This window comes from Somniosus microcephalus, chromosome 4 (genome assembly GCF_052327205.1).
Source record: "Somniosus microcephalus isolate GS21.2 chromosome 4, FLI_Smic_1.0, whole genome shotgun sequence".
NCBI classification, from domain to species: domain Eukaryota; kingdom Metazoa; phylum Chordata; class Chondrichthyes; order Squaliformes; family Somniosidae; genus Somniosus; species Somniosus microcephalus.
In genome coordinates, this window is record NC_140990.1 from 228,993,790 (window position 1) to 229,019,605 (window position 25,816).

Here is a 25,816-nt window from a genome sequence, read left to right on the forward strand (position 1 = left end):
GAAAGCAGGGCAGTGGGATCAATTTTGGATTGCTCTAGCAAAGACCAATATAGACATATAGAGCCATAAACAATTACAATACAGAATGGCCTCCTTCTGTGCTGTAAACTTCTATAGCTTTATATTGTTAGTCAATGAGGTGTTTTCCCACCAATTCGGAGAAATTAAGAGTAAGTGTCATCCCATAATAATCCAGTATATAACTCAGTGGCAAAACAGGTAGATTGCTCACCTGTGGCATTCTGTACCACACACTTCCTGCGTAATGTTAAGCTTTGGGTCATAGGAACTGCAGGGCTGCCAATAACATTTGCTTTTTGCAGTGGGAATTCAGAAGGAGTAATGGGAAGTTGCCCAAACGGCAAGACTCTCCATCCCAAATAATTGACTGCTTGTTGTTTTGCAATCATCAGCATTAAACATTAGTGTCAGAACAGGGCTGGATTTTAATTGGGAAGGCGGGTTGGGGGCGGGGGGTGCTCTGAGGTGGTTGGGAAACCCGGGAGAATGGGTTTCCTGCAGGCCCTGCTGACTTTAATGGCAGGGCCTGATTTACATGCGAGGCCTCAGTTTCCCACCCGCAGCCAGCCAGATTGAGGCCGGCTGGCTGCAGGCGGGTAGGCCTGTGGCACTAGGCTGCACAGATGAGGGAGGGAGGGATCACAAGGGTGCCGGGGTCAGCCGGAGGAGCAGTGGTTGCTAAGGATCAGGGGGAATGCGAGGAACATCGGGTGTCAGCTGGCAGAAGATTGGGGGCCGGGTGCGAGGATCATTGGGGGCAGAGTGCAATGATCATTGGCTGGGTGTGGGTGGGGGGTGCAGTGCGGGGAGCATGGTCGGTGCGGGGGGGTGCGAGGATCATTGGGGCCATTGCGAGGAACATCACGGGCTGGTTGGCAACAGAAGGAACAAGGGGGGGTGGGTCTGTCAAGGATCGCAGAGCGATGTGCCGCAGGTTGGCTGGAGGAGCAAGGGGGGGTTTGCAGTATATTGGGGCCGGGAGGGGCATATTTAAGGCCGAGGAGCGGGGTTGGGGGGTTGGAAGGCCTCATGGAGGAATTGGAGATCTGGGGGGAGAGGGTTGATCGGAGGCCTCGTTGTGTTGGTGGTGGGGGAGATCAGAGGCCTCGTGAGGGGGGTCTCCGATCACGGGGGTGGGTTAGGCAGGGACCCTGGATCCAGGAGGTATGTATAAGGGCACTTGCCTCCTGGATGCAGCAGTCTTCACCTTGCTGTAAATGCCATGTTTTACGAAGTGTGTAAAACCCGACCAGCTAGAGTAAAAGATAAAATGGACGTTAAAGCAGAGGCTTCCAGCCTCATTATAATATTTAAATTGACATCCCGCCTCCTGGCAGCAGGTTGGCTGTCCACAACCACCCCACCTCCCATCCCGCCTCCGTTAAAACTGGAAGTGGGCGAGTTGGAGGCGGGTTCATGTCGGGATTCTGATTTTTAACAATTTAACTATTCCCATGCTCCCAACCCATCCATTTTTTTAGGTTATAATTTCCCCCCTTTGAGGTCGCACTGCTGGCATGGAATAGCGCAAGGTGCAGCTGCAGGTTAGAGATGCCACTGCAAGATTGTAATCCCAATCCTACACCCTGCACTCATGCTTGCAAGGCTACGCACAAGCAGCCTCACAATTGAGTCCCTTAAAGCTGTGTTAAACCTATATCAGAATATCAACTACAAAGTATTTACAGCACAGAAACAGGTCATTCCACCCAACAGGTCCGTGCCAGTGTTTATGCTCCACACGAGCCTCCTCCTACCCTTCTCCATCTAACCCCATCAACATATCCTTATATTCCTTTCTCCCGCATGTGGGGCTTGTCTAGCTTTCCCTTAAATACATCTCTGCTATTCGCCTCAACTTCTCCTAGAGGTAGCGAGTTCCACATTCTATCCACTCTCTGGTATAGAAGTTTCTCCTGAATTCCCTATTGGATTTATTAGTGGCTATCTTAAATTTATGGCCCCGAGTTCTGGTCTTGCCCGCAAGTGGAAGCATCTTTTCTACATCTACCCTATCAAACCCTTTTATAATCTTAAAGACCTCTATCAGGTCATCCCTCAGCCTTCAATTTTCTACAGAAAAGAGCCCCAGCTGGTTCAAATTTTCCTGATAGGTATAACATCACAGTTCTGGTATCACTCCAGTAAATCTTTTTTTGCACCTTCTCCAGTGCCTCTATATGCTTTTATAATATGGAGACCAGAAGTGTTCACAGAACTCCAAGTGTGATCTAACCAAGGTTTGATACAAGTTTAACATATCTTCTCTGCTTTTCAATTCTATCCCCCTAGAAATGAACCCCACTGCTTTGTTCACTTTTTTAAGGCCTTATTAACCTGCGTCGCTACTTTTTGTGATCTGTATATCTGTACCCCCAGATCCATCTGTTCCTCTACCCCATTTAGACATTTAGGCTGGATTTTTGCCAGCGCTCAGGGGGCGGGTTTGGAGGTGGGTCATCCGGCAAAATCGCAAAGATTGACAGTGGGTCGGAAACCCGCTGTCAAGCCCCCTCCAAACAATCTTCCCAGGTGTCGGTGTGAAGGAATAAGCCATAAAACCTATTCAGAAAAATACACCATTCTATGAAAGAATTTTGGCCTTAATAAAACATGACAAACTGGGTCTGGAAATCTAGAAAACTAACTATGAAAAAGCTGTGAAAGCATTCTGGCTATAGAGATAAGATAGTTGTTGACACGGAATCAATAACCTTATTGAAACAGAAGGTTAAAGGCTCCGGTAGTCTGAACCTTTTGGAGTGAAACAATGGTTCATCCTGTACAAGGTGTTCTAATTTACACTTCGTAAAGAAGCACATAAAAGTAAGAAACATCTGCCTTCGTAAAAATTACATCAAGTAAAACACACCTGCTGTTACACCGTTTTTTATGGTAAACTTAGAACACCTAAAGAGACATAATTCTGTAATGCTATCAGCTGAGGTGACTGTAAGAATTGCAGGGGTCAGCAGAAAAATGACCAGAGATAATTAGCTTACATCAGCAGAAAACCTTAAAGGAAATATCACTGGAAAAGGGTATAAATATTGAACTCTCAAATGGGATGGTAGACTCGCTTTAAAGGGGAAAAGCGATTCTGAGCTTCAGAGGTGGCTCTGTAAGTTTCCAACTCTTTGTACCTCAGGGATCAAAGGTATTTGATTTTGGTGGATATCCTGTAGAAAACTAAGAACTGTAAAACAGTAGCGAAGCTAAGATTTGAGAGTAAGGTTCTCTGGTAATAGAATTGTAAGCTTTCTCTTTTTGGAACTGTTAATGTTGCGATTGACTCACCAACTGTAAATTACATGTCGGTTCTTTAATAAATCTATATATTTTTAGAATTGTCTCACATAAGACTTCTGTATCAAACTCGCAAACTCAATTTCTGTACACTCTGGTGAGGAGTTGCAGAATTCTGGGGGAGTTTTCCAGACCCTCATAATATCCGGAACGTTACAGTCCAGCTAAACTTATTAAAAGTACTATCTGGAGGACGGTAACATTTTCAGGTTGTTCCTTTCCTTTAGGGAGAGATAGTCCAGACCTTTGGACCCAATTAAGCATCTTTAGGATTCGGCTACCTCAACTTTAGTTGAAAGTGAACGTCTGAGTAATACACCTGATCCGGGGTAGCCCTAAAGGGGCGAGGACTAGTAATTATCCCTTCATCGGGTCCCTGATTTGTGCATGGACCCGACACCTAGTGGTGGGAAGAGGATTATAGGCACTTAACTGCTTGTTAACAGGTTGTTAACAGGCAGTTAAGAGGCTTTTTGCAATTTTGACAGGTCTACTGCGGGCTTCCTGACGTCCGGACACCACGCCAGGTAAGTGTGGCGTGCTGTGGGTCTACTGTAATGTTTCTGCATTGATGACAGTTGCAGAAGTGGTGTGATGGTACACTGGTGACTTTCAGAGGTAAGAAAATGTTGGGAAAATCATGTTTAATGCATTTACTCTTTTCTGTAGGTGATGTTTTGGATTGTGTGTGTAGTCCCACCTCATTGGGAGAACCTCTCTCACCAGTGACAGATCACTTCTGTAACCTCACCTGCAGCTGCCATCTGTTTTCGTCTAAGGAGGGAGTCACTGGAGAGCCTGTGGCAAGGGCTCACCTTTGTACAGTGATTGTCAGTGTTTGCAGCACTTCAGTGCTGTCAAATACTGAAAAATCAGCTGTCAAAAAAAAAATTGTGTGTTGCCCCTTTAAGAAAACCGGCAAATGACACGTCATCAACTGACATCATCTGACACCGGCTTCCTTTTAATTGGCCGGCAAGCCCGCAAGGTGGGCTTAACAAGGCCAATTGACGCAAAATCGCGTCTGTGCATCTGATGTCATTGGGGGCGGGACTGGAACCCGCAAGGCAGCTGCCCCGCCCCCCAAGCCGCATTGATAGGAAAAATTGCGGCCTTATTTTCCCAAGGAGTATATGGCCTCCTTATTCTTCCCACCAAAATGTACCACCTCACATTTATTTATATTGAAGTTCATTTGCCACTGATTATAACTTATCCCAAAGTAATCTAAATGCTATTTTCTGCCTGGCAGTAAGTCATTATAAAAATTATTAATATTCCACATACAGGCCCCATGATTAAAATATTCCACAGAGCCTTTGCTAAGTGTATACTCACAGGAGGCCCAGGAAATCCACTAGGACCTTTGGAACCAGATTCCCCTCGTTCACCCTGGAAGAAATAATTTAGCATGTTATTAAAATAATTGAAAATTAATTTTCTTTAGTCATATTCCAGATATATGGCATATCACAATCTAAATTAATGATCAGCAATCCAGCTACAATTTTGCTATAATATAAGTTGGTCTTTATAAATCCCAAATCTGTCCATCCCTATTTGTTGAAAATGTATTTTATTTCAACATGTGTATTACAGCAAAATGCATATATTAATTTAACGTAAAGTAAGCACAAGCCTGTCCATATCATGAAAACAAGGCATTCCCAGCTGCCTGCCTTATTTCCCATTGGGAATGTTTGCTGGGTGCCCAGAAAAGATGACACTGTTGCCTGCTGACAAAGCTTCACTGAACCGGAGGGCCCACAGAGGTCCTGGGGTAAGCTGAATAATAAATGGTAGGCATTAAGTATCATTCATAGACCCCTTCCCAACACCCCCCCCCCCAGGATGCTGAGATTGAATTAGGACCTTCTGGCTACCGAAGGAGATCAGTAACCACAAGGTCTCAAGTCACCCAATCCCCTCCAGCAGCTGCAGGCCACATTTTCCTGGCCACATTGCTTCTGCTAGACTCGGCTATGGAGCAGGCCTGTGCAAATGGCCTCAGAGTGGAAATAACAGGGGATCCTGCAGCTACACAGGAGCAGCACACTCTATTATTGCCTGGCTCCCAGGCAACAAGGCCTGGGGCAATCGGCTCCAATATATCTGACTAAAATGAAATCTATTTACAACTGATGAGTCCTGGGGCAGAATTTCATCTTTTCCCTGGAGCTCATAGAAAAGAATCAAACAGGAAGGAATGTACTTTTATAATGTAGCCTACTTAATTTTAGATGCATTTAAATTAAATGGACAGAATATCAGACAGGCTCCATACGGGCGTGCGATCCTCCCTGCCTGATTTTCCTCCATGTGCTGCACCAGGTGATTATTTAATGCCCAAATACAATGAGGGGAAAATCTGCCTCAGTGTTATAAATTAAGGTTCACCTTTTTATGAATATCCTAGCATTTCTTTGTCAAGGGCTTTTGGTTTACCATTTACATTTTTTAAGTTACATTGATTGATATTATCCTTTTTTCACGTCAATTGCTTGTCCTATCTGCATTGCCAAAATATCATAAGAATAATTATCTTACGACACAAACATAAAAAATACAAAACAGTAATCAACAATATCAATGTTCAATTATATTATAATTTGAACTAACCAGGTTTCTCTTTCTGTATGATGATGTTTTCAGTTCCAATAATTTGAATAGTTAAAATGTTTTATGTTGCTATTGATGAATAACCATTAACTTTTGTTTTGAAGCATGACTAGATATTTCTGTCTTTGACATGTTACTAAGCTTTCATGTTACTTAAAGATGGGGAAGGATTGCAATCAAGATGAAATATTTCTACAGTCATAAATTATTTTTCCTTGTGTTTAGTTCCATGAACACTTATTCTGTTAAATTCCAAGTAATGTTTACTTACAGGAAGGCCACGAGAACCAACAGGGCCAGGAGGACCAGCAGAACCAGACTCACCCTAAGAGAAATGAGAAAATTAATCAATAATAAAACAGTTTACAAATTGATTATTGACAATGATAATATACATTGAAGTGGAAATCAGCATTATGTATGTTAATAGTGTTTGATTCAAGCCTTCACTTGTAACTGTAAGATCAATGGACATGCCTCTCTAGTGAACACCAATGGATACATCAAACAACCTCGGGTGACTGTCTGTGTGGAGTTTGCACATTCTCCCCGTGTTTGCGTGGGTTTTCTCTGGGTGCTCCGGTTTCCTCCCACAGTCCAAAGATGTGCGGGTTAGGTTGATTGGCCATGATAAAAATTGACCCTTAGTGTTAGGGGGGAATAAATACGCGGGGTTACGGGGATAGGGCTTGGGTGGGATGGCTGTCGGTGTAGGGACCGGGTGCTAGGGTTTGGATGATCAGCCATGATCTCGTTGAATGGCGGAGCAGGCTCGAAGGGCCGAATGGCCTACTCCTGCTCCTATCTTCTATGTTTCTATGTTTCTATAATGAAATGTATGACGGGGCCGCTAAATGGGTGGTAGCGGATCGGATGCCCGTTATACCACCCCGCCTGATTTTCCTTTCCATTGAAGCCATACACATTGGGGTGCACAGCAGGGGGCCGATCCTCTACAACTCGCTTTGCACAGCTACTGAAGTTGAATTTAACTCCTTCCTAGATTCCTCTGTTAATTGTATTTGACAGGAACATTTCAGCCATATTGGGCCAGATTTTACTGGAGCAGGGCATCTCATGGCTGTAGTGTACTCAACACACGGACACACAGACACGGGATGTATTCCTTCAGCCATCAACACGAGGCTTCTTTATTTATTTCCTTTCTCTGTTTACCCTCCGTCGCCCCCTACCGGGGTGGAGGGTAACTATCACCACATCTCCCTTTCTAAACAGACTTTGAATACTATTCCTTTACTATTAACATTTCAAATGACCTTCTTTCAAATCATTACTTTTTTACTGTGCTTAAGAAATAACAAACTCTAACAAACATAACATCTCTAATGCACAATGTATCTCTTCTTTTTTTTAGAGAAACATGAATAATGCAAGCAGAGTAAGCTTGGAGGGACAACGTGACTGCCTGAACCCTCCACCAAGTACCTCGGGTATTATTCTGACCCAATGAGGTGTCTTGGTTCTTAAGCTATTCAGGTTGCAAAGTCCTGGAGGTATGAAGGAGGATTGTGGACCTTTTCAGGGTATCGTCTGGAACCCGATGGAGGTGGGGTATCCCCTGTGGGTGGAGGAGTTCCAGGACCCGCATCCCCATTGTAGTCATCAGGAATGGGAGGCTCATCAGCAGCGTCTGGGGGCTGCTGGGTAAGTGCGAGGTGTGTGCGGTTCCTGCGAACAATCTGGCCCTGGATATCAACCAGATACGATCTTGGGGTGTTGGCCTGTCCTTGCACAATGCCTCTTTTGCAGGAGTCACGTATCCACACATAGTCACCTGGAAGGAGTGGACACAAGGGCTTAGCTCTGTGGCGACTGTTAAAGTTGGCCTGCTGTCTTAGTTTAGATTGTTTGTCCTTGTCTGTAAAGTTCTGGAGGTCGGGCCAGCCTGGGCATTGTTGTACTTTACGTTGTAATTGACCGCTTAATCCAGGCCACCAGACAGAACACCTGGCTCATGCTCTGCATTTTGTGATCCCATGCAGTTTGTCCAGAATGTCTTTCTGCATTGATGCTGGAATGACCAACCGGCACCCTTGTAGCAGCAATCCTTGTGCAATAGTGAGGTCACCTGAAACGGCCGCGTAAGGTCTAAGGCCTAGAAATTCAGTGGGCTTTGCACCCAGTTAAGGCCCAAAGAGGGCCTCTGCACCAGTAGAGGAGGTTGCGCTGATATTGAGCTCGGCGGTAATGGCAGCGGTAGCCGGTAGCGCTGCGCCGGCACCGATGACGTCATCGGTGTGCGCAGTGCCCCGTTTCCGCCCCGATGCCGGCCCGACCCCCATATTCAGTTGCCGCTGCCTCCTCCGTGGCGGCCGCTACTAACATCCGGAGACCAGGGCCTTACTGCAGCCTTAGTGGGGCGCATAAAGGTGAAGGTGCGGCCGGCCGCTTTTTCGGCGGCCGCCTGCCCGCACCTCCTTCCCCGGCCTCCTCCACCACCCCCCCCCGCGGCATTGCCGGCTGCTTTCCGCGAGCCCGGCACTTCTCCGTGGTGCCGGGCTCATTTGCCGGCACAATCCAGCGGTGATCTCCCCGTTGCAGGCACCTCCACCTTAAGAGAAGGAGGAGGCCTGCAGTACCGCAGCCTGCCGCACCGCATCGGGTGGCACAGCGGCACCTAGAGCGCTGAAATTCAGTTTCAGCGCCCCAAGCGGGGGCGGGCACACCCTGGAACAGCGCCCGGTTCCGACTTGGGGCGCAAAAACTGAATATCTCACGGGCGCAACTGGCTCCGCGCGCAGCGCTAACTTTTGGGCGCAAGCCAGCTGGCGGGCCCAAACTGAATTTCTAGGCCAAAGAGCGTTGTCAAGTTTCGCATGATCTGGCCAGCCCTCATGGCAGTATGTGAAGACCTGATGAAGTAGTTCATCCATTTCCTGTTCTTGACGAAGTGCAGCCAGGCGTTTCTCGGTAATGGGCAGTGTAGTGAGTATTGAGTGTACATAATTCTCTATGCACTGCACCTCAGGGAAATCATCCACCGGCGGCTGGTAGGGAGCCCTGGAGAGGACGTCGGCAGTTGCTCGGCTCTTCCCTGGCACATGTGATATAGTGAAGTGAAAGTGCATGAGTCGCATCCGAAAGCGCTGAATGCGGGGTGACAACTCGTCCAGGTTTTTAGATCCCAATAGTGTAAGGAGGGGCTTGTGATCTGTTTCGACCTGGAATGTCATGCCTATTAGGAAGTATCTATAGCGCTCGCATGCCCATGTAATGGCCAGGGCCTCTTTTTCAATCTGCGCATAGCGCTGCTCTGTTTTTGAAAGGGCTCATGAAGCATAGGCTACAGGGCGCCAGTCAGTGTCAGGTCTCTTTTGTAAAAGGACTGCATCCAAGCCAAACGATGAGGCATCAGCTGACACTTTAGTGAGTGCATTGGGGTCATACAGTGCAAGGCCTGGCGGGGTGGTTAGCTCCGTCTTTATCTCAGTGAAAGCTTGGGACTGCTGGGGTCCCCAATACCATGAGGTCTGCCTGTTGAGGAGATCCCGGAGTGGCTTGGTTTTATCGGCTAGATGGGGTATGTATTTGCCCAAGTGATTGACCAGGCCCATGAAGTGGCGTATTTCAGATACATTCCTTGGCGCGGCCATGTGTGCGAGGGCCTTGACTTTGTCAGGATCTGCTCTGACACCAGTCCCATCGATGACCTGGCCGAGAAATTTCACCTGCATTTTGGCGAATTCACATTTGGAGTTAAGAGTAAGTCCAGCTTGCTGTGGTTTACTGAGAATTGCAAAAAGTCGCTGATCGTGCTGTTTTTGGGTTGCGCCAAACACCAACACATCATCCATTTGGCATAAGACACCATCAAGTCCCTCAAGGAGGCGGGACATGCGGCGCTGGAAATGCTCAGGGGTGGAGGATATTCCAAAGGGCAGTCTGTGGAAACAGTAATGTCCGAATGGCGTGATGAACGTGGTGAGACATTTTGACTCCTCCGACAAGGGTATTTGCCAGAAACCAGATTGAGCGTCAAGCTTTGTAAAAACCTTTGCATCTTTCAGCTGCCCCAGAGTGTGCTCTACGCAGGGTAAGAGATGCAGCTCTCTACAGACACTTACATTCTGATTTTTCCGTTGGGTTTTGGGACTACAACCATTCCGGAGCACCAGGCTGTGGGTTCCTCAACTCTTGCAATTATCCCCAGTTGCTCCATGTGGGTGAGTTCCTCCTCAACTTTGGACATAAGGGGGAGTGAGACACGTCGGGGTGTAGAGAGAGCAAAAGGTTTAGCATCCGGCTTGAGGCAAATGTGATACTCCTCTTGCAGTCGCCCAATGCCTTGAAACAGTCTGGGGAACCGTTGTCTGACCTCCCGTTCGAGGTCCGTAGATACTGTCTCTGCTACTTGTGGGTCCAACCTGGACACCAGACGCAGCAAAATGATGGCGGGGCGACCGAGGAGCGCTGTTCGTAGACCGCGTACCACATACACGTCCTGTTTTGTAGACCGTGGACCACGGGTCAGGGTAGCTGAAAATTTTCCTCTGACATTCAACGGGACTTGACCAGGCCCCTGAAGAATCTTAGTGGTGCTCTGAAGAGCCTCTTGACCTAGGTCGTTGTAGAGGCACTCCGGGATGACAGTGACATCAGCCCCTGTATCGAGTTTGAATTCAGTCATGTGACCACACAGGCTTAGGGTGATGGTCCACGGCTGGTCCTGCCCATCTCCAATTGACCCCAGGAACGATATCTCAGTGTCGTCGTCCTCTGATATTTCAGCAACCGCAGGTGTGGATCGGCAAACTGCAGCAAAATGTCCCTTTTTCTGGCAATTCCTGCAGCTAACATCTTTGGTTGGACAGATTTGTCTATTGTGTGTACTCCGGCCACACCATCTGCAACTCCGCTTTTGTGGTTGGAAATGTGTTCCAGTTTGAGTTCCAGTGCGAGGCCTCTGTACATATTCATGTGAGTCAGTTTGTCTTGATTTGGTAGAAAAATGTTTTTGGGGGGCTGATTGTCGGGGGCACTTATGGTTTCAATGGACTCCTCCTCCTCATTACTATCTTTCCGAAGCATTGATTGCTGTTTCTTTATTGCTTCACTTTGGAAAACCTGTGTTTTTGCTTTGTCAACCGTGAGGTCTGGATCCATCTGTAATTTTTCAGAGAGTTTAAGATCCCTTAGTCCAACAACCAATCTGTCACGAATTAGTTCGTCCCGCATAGCTCCATATTCACAGTGTTCTATGAGCTCATATAGCGCTTTGATGAAGCTATCACCCGATTCCCCTCTCTCCTGCACGTGCCTATGGAATCTTGCGCGTTCGAATATCAAATTCCTCCGCGGGACGAAATGATTCGACAACTCCGTTTTAACTGTGTCATAGCTTTTCAGTTGATCAGCCGTAATATTCCTGCACCGGACGATCGCTTCAGCCTCCGCTCCCATGGAACATAATAGCGTGTTGACCTGTTTTTCCTGTGACTGTTTATCAAGGCCTGAAGCCTGTCTGAAGCGTTCAAATCTGCTGAGCCACAACGGCCACTCTTCCGGCCGTGTAAAATCAAATTCGGAGGGGGGAGAAATCTGAAAGAATGCAGGACTTTGAGTGGCCATGATAGTAAGCAACGTGGGGTAAGTACACTTTTTTTTCTCAGTCTCTCTTGTTTATCTCCGTGCTGGCGTAACTAGCTACTATGCTACACCCGTATCGTAAACTTTCACTCACCGGGAGCTGACTGGTATCACTGGGAAAGTTAGTTCCATTGACGCAGACAGTCTTAAACAAGGGTATTTCGGGTACTTGCCACTTCTGTCACCATGTAGTGTACTCAACACATAAACACACGGACACGGAATGTATTCCTTCAGCCATCAACACGAGGCTTCTTTATTTATTTCCTTTCTCTGTTTACCCTCCGTCGCCCCCTACCAGGGTGGAGGGTAACTATCACCACAATGGCGTGCCCTGTCTGACTTGTTCATGCACATTTAAGTTCTTAAATCTTTTGCCCACAATGTTGCTGTTAATGGTGCAGCGAGGGCAACAGGGCACCTGGGACCTTGGTGAACAAGGGGATAAAATGTCTATCTCCTTAACTAATGGAATTAAAGGATTGAGAAACAAACAAACAGAGGAAGGACTGAGAAGGAGGGTGAATTAGAATGGGTGATGCAATGTCAAATCAGGTACAGAAAGAGAAATAAAGAGAGAGAAAGAAAGATTGGATTAAGAGAGAGAGAAACACGAGTCAGAAAGTAAAAGTAAGAAAAAAAGTTTAAAATTTAACATTTTTAAAACCTACTAAAATAATTCAGAACCTGAAGAAATGAGACTCCACACTTATAATTATTTAATTTCTCAGCAAGAGAGGTTGATTGGCAGTTATTAACAATGATCATATTGTTAAAAAGTGTACTTCTGCTATTAATTACTAGACTTAACTTTCTGTGGCAACTTTAATGAGCAATTATTGTACAAATGCAGCAACTTCATGAAAACCATGGGGTGGTTAAGCACGAGATGCTGTTTTCGTGAAGCTAATGGCGGAGAGGCGCAAGTTGTAGCATTTCGCAATTAACAGGGTATCTCTTCCTTGCTACAAGTTGCTGACCGATTTGTGCATTAATAACGCTGTGCGTCGTTCACATGCCATTACTTTTTCAGCAAAATCTGGCCCATTCTTTTGAACCTTTATTTTATTTATTGACTCTAAATGGCAACCAATCTTTCTTGTGTGATAAACATCAAAAATTTGGGAAAAGTTAAAGTTACCCTCTGTCCTGAAGCACCATGTTGACCTGGTGGACCCATAGGACCTGGCGACCCCTGTGTGAGAACAGAAAACAATAATAACATCAAGCAAAGATTATATATATATAAATAAAATGAAATCACTAGCAAATGTAGACAAAATATTGTGTGCTTACTCTAGCGCCATCTTTGCCCGGTGTACCATCAGGACCCATAGGACCAACTCCACCCTGTCAGAGATATTATATGCTGGTTAGTTGCAAAGCTGAACATCTATTCAAAACATTTCACGTTTTAAAAAAGGCATTATATTTAATAGAAGCTAGAAGGAAAAATGGAAAAACTACACTTACACTTTCACCTTTAGGACCTTGGCCACCTGGACCACCAATTTCACCTGGCGTACCTGGCATTCCTGAAGGGCCCGTTGAGCCTGGTGGACCTGAAGGCCCAGCAGGACCCTTGCATTCAAAGAGGAAGGAACAACAAACATTTATTAATACTTCTCTTTGTATTTGTATTTACTTATTTTCTTTAAGAAGCTGCAAAATTACTTACCTTAGCTCCTTCTAATCCGTTACCACCAGAACGGCCTCGTACCCCTGTAGGCCCTGAAGAACCTGGGGGACCACGCTCACCTGCAGGACCAGCCTCACCCTAGATTTTAAAGTTTGAACATTAAATAATGCTAACCCTTAAAAATACATGCATTCATTCTTCAAAGCCTAGCTGACATGGGACTTACCTTTGAACCAAGTGCTCCTGGGTTACCATTTTCACCACGGGGTCCCTAGCACAAAGAAAAATTGTGAAAATGAGTCACTGCTATTAAAATGAAAACAATTTTGAATATACTTTCAATGGTTTAGGAAATGGTAAAAGCAATGGCTGAACATAAAATGACAGGGCAGACCAGTTAACTGACTATCCTTCAGTCTGAATTATCCTCAGCTCCTGTTTCACCTCATCCACAGAGATTTACCCTGTGTTTCTGTCGGCAGAATATATCCTGCAAGTCCTGCATTTCATTCTTGGCTTCCTTATATACTGCAAGATATAGGGGGAAATTTCGTTGGGGCTTCTTCCGCTCCTTCACCATAACTTCAGCAGATGTTTACGGTTTACGTTTGTAAATGGGGTTTCCACCACACTTCACGGGAATGAGAGAAGACCCCAGGAAATTTACCCCTTAATCCTGCCTTGTCACCCAGAAGACACTGCAAGAATATCTGTCCAAACTAGTAGATTACTCCAGGCATGACACCTTGTCCAATGTCCAATCCCTATTATTAAATTCCCCTGAATAATGAGCGGCTATATCCCTCTGCGCAGAAAGGAAAACCTTGGAGGTCATCGCAGCATGTGGATTCAGAGGGTGACAATTTTTGCCTCACTACTGTCCTATCTTTTTAGGCATTTAATGCAAGAGTTCTGCCCATTTTGATTTTTGGACTAAGTTTGATTTGGCCCAGGACTTCTGATGAAACAAAATTGTACTTTTGATAAAGGAAACTGAGCATCTTATATTTTTAGATTTCAGGTGGGCTTTTAATACTATGCCACACAAGCAATTACAGGAAACTTCGCGATATCCGGCACCGACGGGACCGAGCTGGTGCCGTTAGATCAAAACTTCCGGATAGACCAGCGCTAATGTTGAAGGATACGGAGGTTTTTATCTCCATATCTGACAACAAACACTTAGCAACAGCTTGTAAACACTTGGCCCGTACCTTGGAAGCGTCTCTGAAGCTGTTGCTAAGCTACAGAGACACTTTCCACAGCCTGACTGTTTAAAAAAATGTTAGGGGAAGAAAAAAAACCTAACAAAATGGCTGCTGATTTCTGCCGTTAGATCGAGGTTTCCGGACATACAACCTCCGGATAAACCAAAGTTTCCTGTAGTTCACAACAAGTAAGAAGGCAGGGAATAGGAGACTAACTTCTGAGATCGATTGACAATTAGCTAAACAACAAAAAATTCAAATGGTGCTTTGAATAGTAAATGCATTGACATGGCAAGAGTGCCCTATTGACATGGGTAGGGTAGGAGACAGAATAGGAATAATGGACAAAAACTGCTGCAAATACTCAGGTCAGGCAGCCTCTGTAGAGAGAGAAACAGAGTTAATATTTCATGACGAAAAGTCATCGACCTGAAATGTTAACTCTGTTTCTCTCTCCACAGATGCTGCCTGACCTGCTGAGTATTTCTAGCATTTTCTGTTTTTATTTCAGATTTCCAGCATCCGCAGTGTTTTGCTTTTATAAGAATAATATGTACTCTAATTGGCAGGATGTGACTTGCAGTTTCCCCAGGGATTTGTGCTGGGGCCTCAGCTTTTCACTATATTTATCAATGATTTAGCTGAAGGAATTACGAACTGTATATCCAAGTTTGCTGGCAACACTAAGTTAGGTGGCACAGTAAGTAATGTTGTTGGGAGCAGAAAGTTGCAAACAGACAAATTGAACCCTGCTAATATGTTTGAAATTGCGACAAACTCTAGAGGTAAACAGCTAAATTAGATTTAACTGCACAGTAGAAGTGAGCATATGGAATGGGCTGCCCAATAGAGGCAGATAGTGTAGAGACATTTAAGCGAGAATTGGATCGATAGAATTGGACCACTCGGCTCCAGACCTCATTACAGCCTTGGTACAAACATGGACAAAAAAGCTGAATTCCAGAAGTGAGGGGAGAGTGACTGCCCTTGAGATCAAGGCAGCATTTTACCAAGTGTGGCATCAAGGAGCCCTAGTAAAATTGAAGTCAATGGGAATCAGGGGAAAAATCTCCACTGACTGAAGTCATACCTAGCACAAAGGAAGATGATTGTGGTTGGTGGAGACCCTTCATCTCAGCCCCAGGACATCGCTGCAGGAGTTCCTCAGGGCAGTGTGCTAGGCCCAACCATCTTTAGTTGCTTCATCAATGACCTTCCCTCCAACATAAGGTCAGAAATGGGTAAGTTCGCTGATGACTGCACGGTGCTCAGTGCCATTCACAACTCCTCGGAAAATGAAGAAGTCCGTGCCCACATGCAGCAAGACAGGGACAACATTCAGGCTTGGGCTGATAAGTGGCAGGTAACATTCACGCCACACAAGTGCCAGGCACTGACCATCTCCAACAAGAGAATGGAATTACCATCATCGAATCCCCCACCATCAACATCCCGGGGGTCACCATTGACCAGAAACTCAACTGGACCAGCCACATAAATACTGTGGCTATAAGAGTAGGTCAGCGTCTGGTTATTCTGTGGCAAGTGACTCACCTCCTGACTCCCTAAAACCTTTCCACCATCTACAAGGCACAAGTAAGGAGTGTGATGGAATACTCATCACTTGGCTAGATGAGTACAGCTTCAAAAACACTCAAGCAGCTCGATACCATCCAGGACAAAGCACCCCGCTTCATTGGCACCCCATCCACCACCTTAAACGTTCACTCCCTCCACCACCGGCGCACCATGGCTGCCATGTGTACCATCTACAAGATGCACTGCAGAACTCACCAAGGCTTCTTCGGCAGCACTTCCCAAACCCACGATCTCTTTCACCTAGAAAGACAAGGGCCTGGGAACACCACCACCTGCAAGTTCCCCTCCAAGCCACACACCATATTGACTTGGAAATATGTCGTGGTTCCTTCCTCATTGGTGGGTCAAAATCCTGGAACTCCCTACCCAACAGCACTGTGGGAGTATCTTCACCACACGGATGGCAGCGGTTCAAGAAGACAGCTCACCACCTGCTCAAGGGCAATTAGGGATGGGCAATAAATGCTGGCCTTGCCAGCGACGCCACATCCCGTGATTGAATAATAAAAAAAAAATTGAGAAAGTCGTTAATTTTTGGGACTGGCCAGATGGTCTAGAGGTTTTTTTTCCCCAGTTTTATACTTTATGATGTTCCTATTGGCAATGGATCCAGATTATTAAAGTTGCTTCCTTAAAGTTCTAGGACTTTCAATTAAAATTCTGAAGATTCTATCTGTTATTTCTTTGTGTAGAAACAGATAATCTGCAGTCAGATCTGGTTAACCCATATACATTTGGAAAACTCAACTTTCTTGCATTGTAAAAGTAAATGGATCAATGATATTTGTAAGAGTCATGAAAGTTTAAGAAAGAAAATACTTTAAAATATTGGTTAAAAAGTATAATACAGTTAATTTACCTGACTGACTTATTGTATTGAGAAACCCCCTATTTTCTTGTTCCAGTAGTATAGTCTGAGATACCCCCTTTATTCTTGCTACAATGGTACAGTCCTTAAGCTTGTCACATGGTACCCAGCCATTTTACAGTTCAAGCTCCATGAGGTTAGAGAGAAGGTAAAGGCTTTGATGGCTGGAGCAATACAGTTTTTGACCGTGTTTGTTTAAACATGTTTTGCTTTGTAATTCTGTTTGTAAGGTGTTACAGTAAACAGTTTAAAGACAAAGTTACGTTTTGGAATGTTTTATTTCGACACGCGTCTACTCGTTGTTAAAAGCCTCAAAGCTCAGTGGCTGCATGTTTGGAAATTACGAAGCGCCACTACATTAGTCAAAAACTAGCTCCCTGAGAAGGAAAGGACGGAATTGTCGGCGAACGTATACATGAATGGTCACGGAGCCAGACGACAATATAAGAAAGCGAAGGTACAGTGACTGTTACTTGCCTTGTTCATTCTATTGAGAAGCTAAATAAGAGCTGCGGGTAAAATGGCCGATGCCTTATGGAGCCGTGAGGAGCTTCCTGTTAAGTCTGTGTGTTCCAGTTATGGTTAATATGAATCACTGCACACAGACCACAAGAATAACTTTAACAGGTCTTTACTAGTCGAAGGTCAGGGCTGAACTACTCAGCAAATTACTACACAGCACTTATATACCGGTGTGGTCACCACCGGTATTACCGTATACAGCAGCCAGAGAAAGTAGTACATCTCTTAAGGTGGAACAGGTTTAAGTTCTCTTAAGGTGGAACAAGTTACATACACCACAATCCTCCCTTTTTAGCTTAATAGTTAAATCCCCATTTAACATAACATAATAACATATATACAAATACAACTTCATGTAGAAACAGTTCAAAGGTTCAGTCTCTCAGGAGGCCTCCTGATTCGAGTTGGATAACGCCTTTCAGGGGTCTCTGATTCTTGTTGCTGAGGTGACTCCTCTAGTTGGTCTCTTATGTCTTGGACATCATCATCAGGTACATTCACTGCCGAGGTAGATGCTTCAGGTTCACTAACTTCTTCCACGGTTGTCTCTGTCGTAACCATGGGTTCGACCCTTGTTCTCGATTCCACCAGTTGGTCAGCATGACGCCGTATTACATTTTTACCAACATCTACCGTGTACATCAGGGGTCCTTGTCTGGCCCGAATTGTTCTGGATTGCCATTTCTCGTTTCCATAGTCCCTGGTCAACACTGGTTGTCCTACCTCGAAACTCCGAGTAGTCTTGTTATTTATATGCTGGAACTGTTTGTTTTCAACTTCCCTCCGCACATTTGGTTTTAACAAGTCCAACCTGGACCGCAACCTCCTGTTATAAAACATCATGGCAGGACTTTGGTTTGTCACTGCATGAGCGGCGTTTCGATATGCCAGTAGAAACTTGTCCACCTTATGTTGTAGTGGAATCTGATCTTCGCTCATGGCCTTTATTGCCTTTTTGAATGTTTGTACAAATCTCTTGGCCAACCCATTTGTAGCCGGATGATATGGGGCAGGGGTATAATGTTTCACCCCATTCTTCTTTAAGAATTTTTGGAATTCTTCCGACACGAACTGTGGTCCGTTGTCCGAACATATCTGTTCTGGCAATCCGTTCCTTGCGAATATTGTTCTTAACACCGCAATTGTCTTTTCTGAAGTAGTGGTAGTCATCTTGATCACTTCTGGCCATTTAGAATGTGCGTCCACCGCAATTAGAAACATGAAGTCCATGAATGGACCAGCAAACTCAATATGTACGCGTTGCCATGGGGCTGAAGGCCATTCCCATGGATGCAGCGGTGCAATCGGAGGTGCATTTTGCACTTTTTGGCACCCTGAGCAGCTTTTCGTCAGCTCCTCTATCTGTTGGTCGATACCCGGCCACCACACATAAGCCCTAGCAAGGCTTTTCATCTTGACTCCCCCCAGATGACCTTCATGCAGTTCCTTTAGAACTCTTTCCCTTAACTTAGGAGGAATAATCACTCTTGTTCCATACATCAATGTTCCTTGACAGACGGACAGCTGGTCTCGTCTTGCCGAGAATGCCAGTAACAGAGAATCACCATGTGCTGGCCATCCCTTCACTGTCACCTCGTAGACTCGGGACAGTGTCGGGTCGTTCCTGGTTTCTCTTTCAATACTTGCATTGGTGACTGGTAAACACTCGATGATGGTTGAGTGAAATAACTCAACAGGGTCAACCTTCGTTGTCTCCTCTTCTTCAGGTAGTGGCAGGCGCGACAGCCCATCAGCATTACCATGCTGCTTTGTACCTTTGAATTCTATCTGATATTGATGTGCCCCTAGGAAAAAGGACCATCTCTGGAGTCTCTGTTCTGTCATCACCGACACACCCTTCTTAGGGTTAAAAATGGATACCAACGGCTGATGGTCTGTCAGAAGCATAAACTTTTGGCCCTGCAGGTAATGATTAAACTTCTTTACTCCCCACACAAGGCTGAGAGCCTCCCTATCTATCTGAGCATAGTTGTGCTCAGCGGAGGTCAATGATCTGGATGCGAACGCGACTGGCCTCTCCGTGCCATTTGGCAACTTGTGTGAGAGTACTGCCCCAATACCATATGGAGAAGCATCACAAGCCAAACGAATAGGCAGTGTTGGGTTGAAGTGAGCCAACACTTCCTCTGAGGTTATCAATTCCTTGCTTTTGCGAAAGGCCTTCTTACAGTCCTCGCTCCACTCCCATGGTACTCCCTTCTGCAAAAGAGCGTTCAGCGGGTGCAGTACCGTGGATAAATTTGGCAGAAACTTATGGTAATAGTTAATCAATCCTAGGAACGACCTCAACTGAGATACATTAACCGGAGCGGGAGCCTTCACAACCGCTTCGATCTTGTCAGGAGACTTATGAAGTCCCTCCTGCTCAATGACATGGCCACAGTACGAGATCCGCTTCTGAAAGAACTCACATTTCTGCCGATTAACTCGAAGTCCATATTCTTTCAATCTGATGAGCACCAGTTCCAAATTTGCGAGGTGTTCCTCGTCACCCTCTCCTGTAATCAGAATATCATCCAGGTAACATTGTGTGCCTGGAATTCCCTGTAATACCTGCTCCATGGCCCTCTGCCAAATTGCTGGAGCCGATGCCACTCCAAAAACCAGTCTATTATACCGGTACAAGCCTCTATGCGTGTTGATCGTGAGGTACTGGCGTGACTCTTCCTCAACTTCCATCTGTAAGTACGCCTGCGCCAGGTCTATCTTGGTGAAGTGTTTCCCGCCCGACAATGAAGCGAAGATATCCTCAATCCGCGGAAGCGGATACTGCACCGTGTGAAGCACTGGATTAACAGTGATCTTGAAATCTCCACAGATGCGAACCATCCCTGGTTCTCCCGGCTTGTTGCTCGAAGGACGTTTCATCACGGGAACAATGGGCGTAGCCCACTCACTCCAGTCTACCTTAGACAGTACTCCTGAATGTTCTAGCGCTTCCAGCTCCGCTTCCACAGCAGGTCGTATTGCATAGGGTACCGGTCTGGCTTTGAAAAATTTTGGTTGTGCATGTTCTTCAATCTTGATGTTTGCCGTAATTCCTCTCAGTGTTCCCAGTCCCTGCTGGAACACCTCTTTAGCATCGTCCAATATTCTGGACAATCGTTTAGGTTTGACATCTGTTTCCCTGGCATCTACCGTTAGTGCTTTTAAGGAATGCCAGTCCATATTCATTTTTCTAATCCACTCCCGTCCCAGTAGTGGTGGACCTCCTTCAGGTAGCACATATAAGTCCATTCCTCGGCTTTCTTTGCCCTTGTGGACCACCTTTACCTCTATCTTTCCGATGGGGTATACTCTTTGCCCCGTGTATGTTTTCAATACAATCTCCGTATCCCGTAGGGGAATATGTTGGAATAACCTTTTGTAATCTTTCTTATTCATGACCGTCAATGCCGATCCAGTGTCCAATTCCATCTTCACTTGGACTCCTGCTATCTGAAGTGTGACCCAAATTGTCTGGAGGTCTGCTTCCTTACCAACGTTGTGTACTCTTAAGCTACCCAGTTCATTACTGCTGGCGTCTGAATCTGACTTCTGTTCGTTCGAACTGTTCTCTGTCACCTTGTGTACCTTTCTGTACTTTCCCTGCGGTGACTTTTTGTTGCTGGTCTTCTCTCCTGACCAGCATACTTTAGCTATGTGACCAAGCCTGCCACATTTTCTGCATTCCTTATTTTTGAACCAGCACTGGTTCTGATCGTGCGTTGTCTTTCCACAACGATAACATTTTACTGTACCCAAGACCATTTGATTTGTGCTGAGTTCCGGTGACCGTAGCTGCATTACCGCCGTGCCTCTCGCTGTGGCTTCGTGCGATGCTGCCATAGCGACAGCTTTATCAAGCGTCAGCTCATTCTCCTCAAACAGTCGCTTTTGTGTCTCTTCTTTTAACAATCCACACACAAATTTATCTCTTAGCGCATCTGTTAGTCCTGTTCCAAACTGACAGTACTTTGCTAGCTTACGCAGTTCAATTAAAAATTCAGCATTGCTTTCATCTTTCAGCTGCTTTCTGCTGTAAAATTTAAATCGTTCCGCTAGCATCAGCGGCGTGGGGCTTAAATGATTTTTCAGGACGGTAACAATATCCGCAAAAGTCTTATCCGTCGGTTTCTCTGGTGATAGAAGGTGATATCTTATTTGCTTTACAATAAACTTCTATGCGTTCTACATACGTGGCCCAATCTTCAACATCGGCATCGAAATCGTTGATGTTACCACGCTTAGGCATCCTTGCAATCTTCTTGAGAAACAAAAAAAAATTTTCTTTTATTTTATTTTTTTTTCTTTTATTTTAAAATGGCGGTTTCCCGCGCTTGTCTTCTTCCCCCGCCTACAAAAATGGCAGCTTCCCGCGTTTGCCTTTCTCCCCCGCTGGCTGTAATGGTGGTGGCCGTATTGCTGCCATTCGCGCCTCCCCAGCGGTTCTCAATTTGTGCCTCCCAGCCCCTCTTGCAGTCCGGTCCTTTCCACCGGCTGCGGCTGAGTTCTCCGCGTTTTTTTTATTTTCTCCCACGCCTTACGCTGTCCCGGTCGCTGCGCCTTGCGGCCTCGGTAGCTGCCCGGCCTTTTTCACCGGTCGCGGTCGAGCTCTCTCTCGACGCTGTTGCGTCTCCCAGCCCGCTTGCAGCCCGGTCTTTTACACCGGCTGCGTTTGCATTCACCGCAGCTCCCGTGCCTTACGCTGCCCCAGTCTCAGCGCCTCTGGCCCCGACTTCTGTCCGGCTCTTTTCCCCGGCCGTGGTCGAGTTCTCCGCCCTTATATCCTCCGTTTTCCCTCCCCTACTCCACAGCCAACGTGGCTGACTTGCTGCTCGTCGCTGATCGGCTTACCCACCACCGTGGTAGAAGGGATGATCACTGCCTGTCGCTGATGGAAGGCTTCGTGTCAGGATTCTTCCTTTGCTCTTCAGACCCGAGTCTTTTCTCAGCAGGATGATGAGGGCGGATGCCTCTTCTCGACGCCCGTTAAACTGCCTTGGATGTATCTCTGCCGCAGGGTAAGATCGTACTCGTCGCCACTGTTAAGTCTGTGTGTTCCAGTTATGGTTAATATGAATCACTGCACACAGACCACAAGAATAACTTTAACAGGTCTTTACTAGTCGAAGGTCAGGGCTGAACTACTCAGCAAATTACTACACAGCACTTATTTACCGGTGTGGTCACCACCAGTATTACCGTATACAGCAGCCAGAGAAAGTAGTACATCTCTTAAGGTGGAACAGGTTTAAGTTCTCTTAAGGTGGAACAAGTTACATACACCACACTTCCCCCAGCCAGAAGGATTGTTGGCCAAAAGAGGGAAGTAAAGCTCACCCCAAAGGCAATGGAAGAGAAGTTACATAGAAGCATAGGTGCAAGGAGGGCTAAATTAGCTCAGATAACTGGAAAAATGAAGATAATTGATTGTCTCATGGAAGATAATGCTAATATTAAGAAAGTTGAAGACATAATGCATTATGATTTCTCCAAGTTGCATGAAGAATTTAATGTACTCAATGAAGATGTATTAGCACTTCTGTCTGAAGAAAAGGGAAACGCTGATCAGCACAACTGGTTTGATCTTAAATCATCCAGCATTAAGGACTATGTCAAGGCCACAGGACAGTGGATGTTAAAGATTCATCAAGATGCTGATACAGCAGAGAAAGATAAAGATGACGATGAAGTCGGACCAGATGATAGCATTTCAGAGACTTCAGCCAGACTGAGCAAAAATCGAAAAGAAGGTAGCTCTGTTTCTGGACACAGGTCAGTCGCTTCTACCACATGCTCGTCGCGACGCATGAGAGAGGAGATTGAACGGGCAGCGTTGATGGCACGCGCAGCATCTTTAGTGGAGAAGCAAGCTCTTGAACGGGAAGAGGCCCAACTGGCCCAACTGCAGGCCCAACAGGCCCAACTGCAGGCCCAACAGGCCCAAGTGCAGGAAAAGAAAGAACAGCTGGAGCTAAAAACAGCTATTGCGGTCTCAGATGCCAGGTTGAGTGTGTATGAAGATTATGAAGGCTCACAGGATGGCATGAACGAATACTGCCAGTCAATGTTGTCACACAGAGTTGGATCCAGGGCACCTTCAAGAGTTAAAAGAGAATCTGAAGGCCATCTCCTGGCATTACAGCATGGAAGTGAGGCCTCTCCACTAACAGGAGCATGTGATGCTACCCCAGACGTCAGACGGTCTAGACTAGACCCTGCTGATGACCACCAGAGGCCTGAAGACACAGAGAGAAGCCTATACCGAGTGATGCAACGTCAGAACGAAATTACAGAGATGCTTGTAAAACAACAGAATCTGTTTCGACTCCCTCAAAGAGACATACCAGTGTTCCAAGGCGACCCACTCAAGTATAAGCCCTTCATCAGATCCTTCGAACAAGCCATTGACTCCAAAACAGAGAGCAGCAGTGATAAGTTGTACTACCTGGGACAGTACACCAGTGGTAAACCACAAGACCTGGTCAGAAGCTGTGAACACATGAGACTGGACCGGGGATACATAGAAGCCAGGAAGTTGCTGCAGGAGCACTATGGTAACGAGCTGAAGATAGCCACTGCATATACTGAAAAGGCTACCAAGTGGCCACAGATCAGATCGGAGGACGGGGAGGCACTGAACACATATGTTCTTTTTCTCATAGGATGTCGCAACACCATGGAGGATGTTGAATTCATGGAAGAGATGGACAATCCTACGACTATGAGAATCATCATCTCTAAGCTTCCTTACAGGATGAGAGAACAATGGAGAAGAACGGCCTTTGAGATAATGGAGAGACGGAAAAGTAGAGCCAGGTTTGCAGACTTAGTGAATTTCATAGACAAACAGGCTAAAATTGCTAGGGACCCATTGTTTGGAAACATCCAGGATGTCAGCCCGACTACTGATGGAAGAGTGAAAGCCAAGCCTGCTGAATCAAAGACTCTCAGGAAAGATGGTTCCAGGGGAAGCAGCTTTGCAACTATCGTCACTCAGGCTGGGGAAGAAAAGTCTCAGAACTCATCTCCCAAAAAGAGCAGCACAGTGACGCCTGCTAATGCCTTTCAGAAGCCATGTTTATTCTGCCAGAAGAATCATACATTGGATTTCTGCAGTGACATCAAAGCACAGCCACATAAAGACAGAATCGAATTTCTGAAGTACGATGGCCTATGTTTTGGATGTCTCTCTCAGGGGCACCTGAGTAGAAACTGTAAGCAAAGAACAACATGCAGAGAGTGCACTCGGAAACATCCCAGTCTGCTGCATATCCACAAAGAAGAACAAGTCTCTAAGAAGAGTGAAGAAAACAATACCGACGAGAAGGTTGTTTCAAGTGCTCTGGTGTCGCTAGAACCAGAGACTTGTGGATTCACTGGGGCCGGTGACAGTGATTGTATTCTTGCCATCGGACCTGTAAAGATCAAGTCTAAGAGGAGTGAGAAGTTTGTGGAGAGTTACGCCTTCATGGATCCAGGTAGTTCAGCAATGTTCTGCACAGAATCACTCATGCGACAGCTGAACATTAGAGGCAGAAGAACAGAAATCCTATTACGCACCATGGGTCATGAGAAGTCAATGCAAAGTTATATCCTGTCAGACTTAGAAGTGTGTGGACTTGAAGAGAAGGACTTCATAGAACTGCCTAATGTTTTCACACAGAGGGAGATTCCTGTTAAAATAGGGAACTTAGCCCTGCAGAAGGATGTGGAGAGGTGGCCTTACCTGGAAAAGGTGCGTCTCCCATATATTGAAGCAGAAATTGGCCTATTAATTGGAACCAATGCCTACAAAACTATGGAGCCATGGCAGGTGATAAACAGCAAGGATGACGGACCCTACGCAGTCAGGACAGCCCTTGGATGGGTAGTCAATGGACCGGTAAGGAGAGATGATGGCAACAAGTCGAACAAGGAGCAACGACAAAATGTAACAGTTAATTGTATCTCTATCGCAAGCATTGAAGAGCTGTTGATACAGCAGTTCAACGCAGACTTTTCAGAACGCAGCTGTGAGGAAAAGACAGAGATGTCACAAGAAGACCATCAGTTCATGGATTTGATGACAAGGTCTACACAGTTCATTGATGGCCACTATCACATTGGTTTGCCACTGAGAAGACAGACCGCGAAGATGCCGAACAATCGCTGCATAGCAGAGCAGCGCGCCATCAGTCTAAAGAGAAAGCTGAATAAGAACCCCGACTTTCACGAAGACTACAAAGGCTTCATGAGAAACATCATAGCGAAAGGCTATGCTGTAAAAGTGCCCGAGGAACAGTTGAACAGAGACGATGGAAGGGTCTGGTACATTCCTCATCACGGTGTGTATCACCCAAAGAAGAAAAAGATCCGTGTAGTGTTTGACTGCGCCACCTCATTCAGAGGAACTTCACTGAATGACCAGCTGCTTCAAGGTCC

General features: G+C 45.9%; 1 protein-coding gene across 1 annotated transcript in view; it reads right to left on the reverse strand.

Moving 5' to 3' along the window:
- LOC147120255 (uncharacterized) overlaps positions 1 to 25,816 on the reverse strand; it is a 345,184-nt gene that overhangs the window by 147,896 nt on the left and 171,472 nt on the right. Inside the window, exons 29-35 of the mRNA XM_085985900.1 lie at positions 13,419 to 13,463; positions 13,232 to 13,330; positions 13,027 to 13,134; positions 12,850 to 12,903; positions 12,695 to 12,748; positions 6,218 to 6,271; positions 4,666 to 4,719 (exon numbers count right to left, since the gene is read on the reverse strand). Of these exons, the coding sequence (XP_085842026.1) occupies positions 4,666 to 4,719; positions 6,218 to 6,271; positions 12,695 to 12,748; positions 12,850 to 12,903; positions 13,027 to 13,134; positions 13,232 to 13,330; positions 13,419 to 13,463 (468 nt within the window). The remainder of the gene's footprint in view (positions 1 to 4,665; positions 4,720 to 6,217; positions 6,272 to 12,694; positions 12,749 to 12,849; positions 12,904 to 13,026; positions 13,135 to 13,231; positions 13,331 to 13,418; positions 13,464 to 25,816) is intronic.